The sequence below is a fragment of the Triticum aestivum genome, chromosome 6B (assembly GCF_018294505.1).
Source record: "Triticum aestivum cultivar Chinese Spring chromosome 6B, IWGSC CS RefSeq v2.1, whole genome shotgun sequence".
In the NCBI taxonomy this organism is placed as follows: Eukaryota; Viridiplantae; Streptophyta; class Magnoliopsida; order Poales; family Poaceae; genus Triticum; species Triticum aestivum.
The window spans coordinates 697463976-697471867 of record NC_057810.1 but is presented as its reverse complement, the minus strand read 5'-3'; the positions used below and the strand labels follow the sequence as shown (position 1 = coordinate 697471867).

The following is a 7892-nucleotide window of genomic DNA, read 5'->3' as shown; positions in this document are numbered from 1 at the left end:
CTTCCCATGTGGAGCACGTCACGGTCGGATTAAGTCTGGGGATTAGATTAAGGGGGACGAGGGCCGGGTTAGTTAGAGGGGAGTGGGGAAGAAGGGTTAAGGGTGGTGTGCAAATGTGGCAAGCGGACATGCGACCGGGGAACGCACGGAGCCGCACCAACCGGGTGAGATGAGACGCGTCTCGCCTTCCTCCGCGACTGGCTCCACGCGTTGATGCAGAGCACGTGTTGTGCATGCAAGCCTCAAGGCAATCAAGGAGTATCAGAGCCATTAACACGTTTGCTCAGAGTGACAGCGGAGTAAAAATTACCTTGATCACGCATGATTTTCATGTTCGTAGACGGAGGTAAAAAAAAGCTTGGATCCATCGCGTTGACTAGGAAGAGCGGTTGCCCGGTTAATTAACAGAAAATCGAACGAAAACCGTCATAACGCGCTGTAAGTAGATTTAACAATGTTCATACAGTGAAGTGGCTAAGTGAGGATGAGATAAATGAGCAGCAAATTTGTCAGCATACATGGAGACTTCCTCACAGAAAGACAGGGACTGACTGAATGAATGAATGTAGCACTGTATAATCTGTATTTAGATGAGAATCTTCAGAATGTGGTGCAGTAGAAATAATGAGCGTAATGGCCTGCTGGGAATAGGGTAATTAAGCTCGACTTGTTTGTTCTTCAGATAGATACATTGCCGTATACAGGGATGCATGAGGAACAGGAAAAAGAAAGATACAGACTCCAGAGTTGTATGACACCGGAATGGGTGTAGAGGTTTTACACGATCATCATCGGTAGTAGGCCATGTGGCGCGACGCTCGGAAAGGGGAGGCGTCGAACGGGGAGGGGCGCCTGGGCTGGCTCTCGACGCGCGCGGGCTCTTTCTTCGGGAGTTTGGTCTCGGACTTCAGCCATGACTCCACGACCGACAGCAGGTTCTTGGCCGTCTTGAGCTCTTCGATGTCCGAGTATTTCGCCGACTTTTTCAGCTCGCCCTCCTGGATGTACGCGATGTCGGTCGCCCATGTCTCCAGGCCGTCGAATATGTGCGTGGCGTAGACGATCGTGGCTTCCCTCTGCGATGAAGAACCTTCCACGTTATGCAATCAGAAAAGTGTGGGCTGAGATAAAAAAAGGTAGAATGAACTGAAACTGTTACCTGCTCGCACTCTTCCTTGAAGAAGTCGAGGAGATCCATCCTGGTCACGACATCGAGATCCACGGTGATCTCATCGAGTAAGAGTACCTGTGTTGGTACAGGATGTTTTAATAAAACAATCTTCAGGATATTCCTTGTGTTTAGGTGAGACCCAGTGTAAAGTAAACTACAAGAATCTCATTTCAAAAGAATGGACCAGGTTTTCGTGACCCTCTGAATAAACTGGGCTATATAAACCTTTGTCAATCTGCGAATTAGCTAAAAGACAGACGTTTTCCATCTGCAAATTGACTCATCACCTGGCTATATACCAGAATGGATCACAAAGCTGATGAGTTCCTCTGGACCATAATACCTGGACGTCCATGCTGAGTCATCAATGGAGACCCATATTTAATCCTCCAAAGAGTAGTCCCTAGTCGGTGTAGAAAAAAATTGCACAATTGACTTAAGTCACTCAACAACAAACTCGGCCTAACTTAATCACACTTGGTGATTGAGTACATACCATCAATCAAGAGTCTTTTGAATGAAGTTTCTACTATTCTTCACAGCTGATGGGCAATGAAGTGGGTAAGGTTGTTTCTTGGGTCGCTGAGGAGCGAGTTCCAGGGTTAATTGTGAGGGTAATATGAAAGATACAAGGGTAGTTTAGTGGTCAAAGGGTCACTGATCATGTGGCTGTGGTTTACTTTGCAATAGATTGCACCCAAAAAAACCTTTGGCTATTGCATAGTAAACCCACTTTCCTGTCCTAGCAAAAGAATACACTGAGAAAGGCTCAGAGCCTCAGGATAATCAAAGAAACAATCATCTGATCAAGAAGCACCCAACTTGGTACAACAACACACTATGGGGAGCAGGCCAGAGTATAAACTAGAATGATCCACACACAAAACTAGGAACAGAACATCACCTTGTATGGATGAAGAAGACCCATGCAAATTTGTACCCTGCGGCGCTGTCCATCTGAAACTTTATGCATGCGCCATTGCAGATCAATATCCAGTAGATCAATCAGCTGCTCTCGCCTAACAGGATCAACCCCATCAACTGCTCATAATTCAGGGTGGAGAAAGAAAGGTGTATTTACATGTACTGCAATAAAATTAATTACTTAATACTAACAGTAATATGGATTTCAGTGGATTTTAACTGAGATGGTTACACAAAACTTGATAAAACTAAACCAAAAATATGGAAGTAAAATGATTTAAACAAACATATCATGCCAGCAGGAAATTTACTACAGGAAATGCTTGAAGCATCAATGAATACAAATTAACTCAAGGACAAAACAGTACGTGGACACATTATTGCTTCCATCCATAGAAAACAAACAATGGGATATGCATATGCTGAGCATTATGTGTGTAAATACCTCCAAATATCATGTGCTCAGCAGAGAAATCGCCTTGTAGTGGAACATCACCCTGAAAACGTTACTTGCATGTAAGATACAAAGCCATTGCTCTGACAAATAAAGCACGGCATAAAGTGAGCTGTCAACAAACTGGTCGTATATCAGTTCTTAATTAAAAAAGTAGGTATTCTGCAAAAAAAAAAGTAGGTAAAGAGGAATTCTAACATAACAAATTGTAGAAAAAAATATCACTGCAGCTACAATATTCAGTCAAGCACCGTAGAACATGGAAGAAAGCCACTATATTAGTTCAGCTGGCATTAATGAATTAAAAATTGCTCACATGAGAGTTTCCGGAGAAAGCCATTTGAAAAGTAAAAAAGATGCTCAGTTACGCAAACATCGATAGTGAAGAAACCAAGCAAGAGCTAAACCTCTAGTTCTTATATCAAGTAAACAAAGAGGGAACTTACAACTGAACTGACATTCCGACTCCACGAACCACCCAAGTAGGAAAGGTCACCACTGCACACAAACTGTGTGTCATGAAAAGCAGAACCATTAAGAACACGGACAACATCCTTTCCTCCAACCATATGTTTTCCTGCAAGAATCTTTAAGAGAGTGGTCTTGCCTGCAGTTTGACATAAACTGGTACATAAATTGGTGTAGAAGACATTACTCAGAACATATATCAGCAAGTCAGCAACAATGCATTGCACTCATGTTTGAAGATTAATTCAAAATGGATAAATAATTTCCTTCTGTTAACCTTTTGGAATTTGGCATAGCGCTCTACTGCCTACTGGCGCCACACAATTTTTTTCTCGAAAAGGGATAACCCTGACACAGTTACCATGAAAAAAAATCCAGAGATGGTAATCTCCAATAGAAATGTGGCACGCATGACATAACAGCACACGGTGCGTAAAACCGATGCTAAAGCTGAACAAAGGGCATTCCTTGGGCCAAGCTCGCCAGCCACTTTTACATACTGAAAACAGGGCATTAATCCCACAGCTCTACCACCTTCAATCTCTATGAGAAATAAAGGCAGGAGATGCCCAAACCTTGATGAATGCAGATGCTCAACCGCCAAGGGATATTCAATAGGTCTATTGCTCAACCAATGATTCATTCCAGTGCAGTGCACTTTTAATCACCCCTAGTATAATTAGCTAAACTGTGCACAAAGTTGTGTTCATATTATGACTCAGTTCCAACTCAAGCACATATCTAAAGCAACATTTCCCTCAAAACAGGGAGACAAGCACAGGAAATCCCCCACCACACAGCTATCCTGACTTCTTGAGGCAACAACCAAATTATAGGCCAGTTAATTTTTGTGCCCAAATCATTCGGCAGCTAGGCAAGCCACAAGGCACCCCTCGCGTCGTCCGGATCACAGGAGCAGCAGAAAAGTAAATTTCGCGGCTCGTGGTAGGCGCTAGGAGCCAGGAGCTTACCGGATCCGTTGGCGCCGACGAGGAGGCAGCGCGAGCCGGGGGCGACGCGGAGGTTGAAGCGCGCGAAGAGCGGCGCCTCCCCGTCGTAGCCGAACTGCAGGGTGCTCACCTCGATGCCGCTCCTCCTCCACCCTTCCTCGCCTCCGGCCATCTCCCCTCGCCGCCGGCGGGTGATCTCTCCCCTTCCTCTCCGCCGCTCCGTTCAGGCTTCAGGGGAGTTGGTGCGAACGTCTGTTCGGTCAGTCTCTGCGGCTCTGCGCCGGCCGCGTCACCCTTCGCCATTTTATACAGCCCACGATGCGAATCCACTGGGCCTCACCCGCCCCAGGCCCAACCGTTAGCCCAGGAAGAAGATAGAGGGGCCGAGGCTCGCCCGCTCAAGGGCCGACCAATTAGGCCCATGAGTGACACCGCTTTAGTTTCTCTCCAAGTACGAGCCGTGAGGTTTGGGGTGGGAAAAAAAAAACTCGAACCCTTCCGGTGCTCCATCGCCGCCGCCATTGGAGACGATGAGGTACACGAGGCACGAGCTGGAGGCGCTCAGCGGCGCGCCGTCGCGGGAGGCGCAGGCGCTGCGGTGGGCCGAGGCGTACGCGGCCCTCGCCGCCGCGGGCTTCTCCGGGGACTACGACGGCCTCCTCGCCTCCGACGAGCCGCTGACCAGGAGGGGGAAGAAGGTCTCCGGGGGCGGGAAGAAGAGGGCCGAGGCGGCGGCGCGCCAGTTCTCCGGTATTGAATCCCCCCCTCTTGATTTCGCGCTTGTGAACTTAGCAGCGGGATTCGACCTTTTTTTTTAGGTTTACAGAGTACTACTGTGCTTGTTTAGGTAGTGATTATTGTTCCTTTTGTTTGTGGTGTTGTAGAGGCGACGGAGGTGGGTGCCTGGAGAAACGGGGATTCGGGGGTTCATCAGGCGGCTGGAGAGCCGTTTGATCAGGGTGGGGATGTGGAGTATGAAGATGACAGTGATGATGAGTATGATGGCATTTTGAAGCCTGCCTTTGCTGTTGATGGGGAGCCTGATTTCGAGTCCGGCGAGCCGCTTGACGGTTTCGAGTATCTCCGGCGTGTCAGGTATGCTTCCTGGTCGATTGGTTGGATCTAGGAGGTCCTTGGAAGTGTATGTGCACATTTCATGCTCTCATTATGTGGTGAATATTTACCCCGAGTGAGTCGCTGGCAGCTGTTAGGAGCATATAATTGTCTGATTGTCACCCTAGATTACTGGTAAATGTAGGTGCTGGCGTCAGCTTCCTTGATATGTTTTCATGTTTTTGTTTCGTAAATCGTAATTTTGGTGCTCGCTGAATAGCTTTCTTCTGGTACTTAGATTTCTGTTTTCAGAGCCTACATCATTAGCATCATTCTGTTAGGAACCATGTTGGATACAAAATTTACTTGCTGTGCTCTAGCTCTCATGAAAGTGGAAGTAGAAATCTAGCTCTCATCCTGGCCCTGGTTGGCTTTTGCAAGTCTTGTACCAAAATTCACGATTGCCTGAAACTAGTGAACATTGCAGTTGTAATATGATTTTTTTAACCTCTTAGTTAATTTGCCACCAATGTTTTTTTTTTGTTGCTATCGATGTTCCAGAATGGAATGTTTACCAGCTCATCTTGCTGGAGCTTTAGCAGGAACAACTAAAACTTAGGAAAGCAGAGGGATGGATTGTGCATTATAACTCTGGATTTTCTTTCTCTTAATTGAGTTCATAGGTGCATTAACCAACATTAATATATCTGATATGCAAGTTCTTCGTACAAAAAGTGGCAAGTGAGCAGTGAGACCAGACCACCACTTAGATGTCAGTGTATGCATGCAATGGTTTTGCATATGTTCTATGGGTTGACATAGTACTATTTAATGCAAATCTGAGAGCTTTGAAATACAAACTTGATATTAGTTACCAGATCAATATGTAAGAGCTTAGTTTTGGCACTTGGGCCATACCGCAATAGAACAGCAAATGGGAAAGATCTGCAGTTCCCCTTCTCATCTAGTTCCCCAGATCACAAAATTTGGTACAGTTTTCACTCTCAAGTATCTCGCTTGTGTTGCGATTCTTATTGAGCTGTCATTTCATCAAATTTGCATTTCTTCTTGCAACACATCGGTTCTGCTGACCCATTCTATAGTGCACAATCATGTTTCTCCATAGCTCAAAGCATCTATATGAATGAGCCTACATGTAATAGAAACTGCATCTTCTGTCGAATAAAGAAATTAGATGCAAGGGTATTGTTGATTTCATCTTGCAAAATATTTGTCTTTTTATTATTAACTTCTGTGGGTAAACATTTGGCCATATGTCCTGTTGATGCAAAATTATTATTGCTTTAATGATTATTCCTTTGATTATGTTTACAGGTGGGAAGCTAACCAGATTCCTAAAGTGAAGGTGGCCAAGATAGATTTGAGTGCAGCTAGAAAGGAGCAAACACCTTATATGCCAGAAATTCCTGACATACCAAAGTGTTCACCTGATTTATGTGCATCAAAGGAATGGGAGGACTCGTTTATTACTTATTTTTCAGAGACAAGGCTGGTAAGCTATATTGACATAAATGCTTTGTTCTCCTTTTCATAATTATCGTCGTGAAGGAAACACTATGTGTGTCTTGGGCCTTGGCTGCTACTCCCTATTTGAAGTAAAAATTAAAACTGTATCTACATAGTTATTTCGATGCATTTACAATTTTTAATATTTGATTTTGTCAAGCCCCTAGATCTTAACGACACATGTTCAAAAATTTTCAGATAGCAACAGGGCACCGTACTACTATGCTATAACTTACCAGCAGACTGGGTGTTTTTTATCATGCTAGAGCAAAATCCTGAAGTAATTGATAAACTCATGTCCTGTTACTAGTGTCATTTGCAATAACTAATTGATAAACCTGAAGTTGAGACAGGCATCTTGGGGTTGAGAGTAAAATCACTGTTACCTGTGAAAATTCCTAGATTCAGAAACCTGTCATGCCTTGTAAATTTAAAATGGAGAAACATGATGTACAACTACCTTGCTGCTGACTTTCTGATGACTTGAACTTGAAGTCAGTACAATTAGAGTAACTTGGTGTGAATACTCTTTTGTCATTAGCTGCTTTTTGACAATCATGTCTGCTATAGTGATGTATGAATACTCTTCTCTGCAGGCATTCTTGGAACTTGACAGCTCGGATGGACCATCTGTATCAGGAGCGGTGAATAGCCCCTGTAAACCTGGCATCAGCTTTGAGCCGCAGATTGACCCGACGCTGACGATGATTCGCAAAATGGACGCAGTTTCAAGAGCTGCAACACTGCGCAACTACATCGACATGATCCAAAGCTTTGACATGCTATCAAGGAATGACTGCCTGTGGCTGTTTGCGCTATGCGTCGCTGTCGAGCCGCCCTTGGACGCAGAGACATGCGCGTCACTGAGGTCGATGCTGCGCAAGTGCTCAACCATCCTCGCCACCAAGTCGGAGATGGACGATGAAGTCGTGATGCTGAACATACTCGTGGCCATCTCAGGTTTGTACTTCGGGCAGTATGAGAAGTAGGTATAGGGCTTGCATAGTTCGATCAGTTGTAAGCAGCACTTCCTCTTTTGTGGGGCCATCCGTCTGGTGAAAACGTCCAACTGGTGCAAATGTTTAAACTTCCAGCCGCCACAAATGCCTTGATTACTCCCTCTGTCCGAAAATACTTGTCATCAAAATGAACAAAAAAGGATGTATCCAGAACTAAAATACATCTAGATACATCCCCTTTTATCCATTTTGAAAATGACAAGTATTTCTGGACGGAGGGAGTACTTCACAACTGAACGCCCAGTTCCACATTGCGCTTTATGGGCGTTATTGAATGGCTGGATTTTGAAGAGCAAAATGCATGGCAGGTGATTGGAATTATTATG

The 7892-nt window shown here is 44.9% G+C and overlaps 2 protein-coding genes across 2 annotated transcripts; one reads left to right on the top strand and one right to left on the bottom strand.

Annotated features, from left to right (window-relative positions):
• Positions 1 to 552: 552 nt before the first annotated feature.
• Positions 553 to 4258, bottom strand: LOC123139468 (ABC transporter I family member 19). The gene is made up of 6 exons (XM_044559265.1): positions 3989 to 4258; positions 2996 to 3156; positions 2541 to 2592; positions 2076 to 2212; positions 1160 to 1246; positions 553 to 1076 (listed from the first exon to the last, which is right to left on the bottom strand). The coding sequence occupies exons 1-6, from the start codon at positions 4137 to 4139 to the stop codon at positions 789 to 791; spliced, it is 876 nt and encodes a 291-aa protein (XP_044415200.1). The 5' UTR covers positions 4140 to 4258; the 3' UTR covers positions 553 to 788.
• Positions 4259 to 4495: 237 nt separating this feature from the next.
• On the top strand, positions 4496 to 7890 carry LOC123139467 (gem-associated protein 2; the record flags this gene model as incomplete). The annotated part of the gene is given in 4 exon segments (XM_044559264.1): positions 4496 to 4717; positions 4852 to 5062; positions 6356 to 6533; positions 7144 to 7890. Coding segments are annotated over 4 exon segments (1004 nt in total), but the record flags the coding sequence as incomplete, so codon positions are not given.
• Between the last annotated feature and the right edge of the window lie 2 nt (positions 7891 to 7892).

Bases quoted from the DNA above. Each gene is read 5' to 3' on its own strand.
- LOC123139468 (XM_044559265.1), bottom strand. From the start codon at position 4,139: ATGGCCGGAGGCGAGGAAGGGTGGAGGAGGAGCGGCATCGAGGTGAGC. The intron at 2,213-2,540 runs GTATTTACACAC...AATTATGAGCAG, and splicing joins TGAGCACATGATATTTGGAG to TTGATGGGGTTGATCCTGTT. The intron at 1,077-1,159 runs GTAACAGTTTCA...TCTTCATCGCAG, and splicing joins TCAAGGAAGAGTGCGAGCAG to AGGGAAGCCACGATCGTCTA.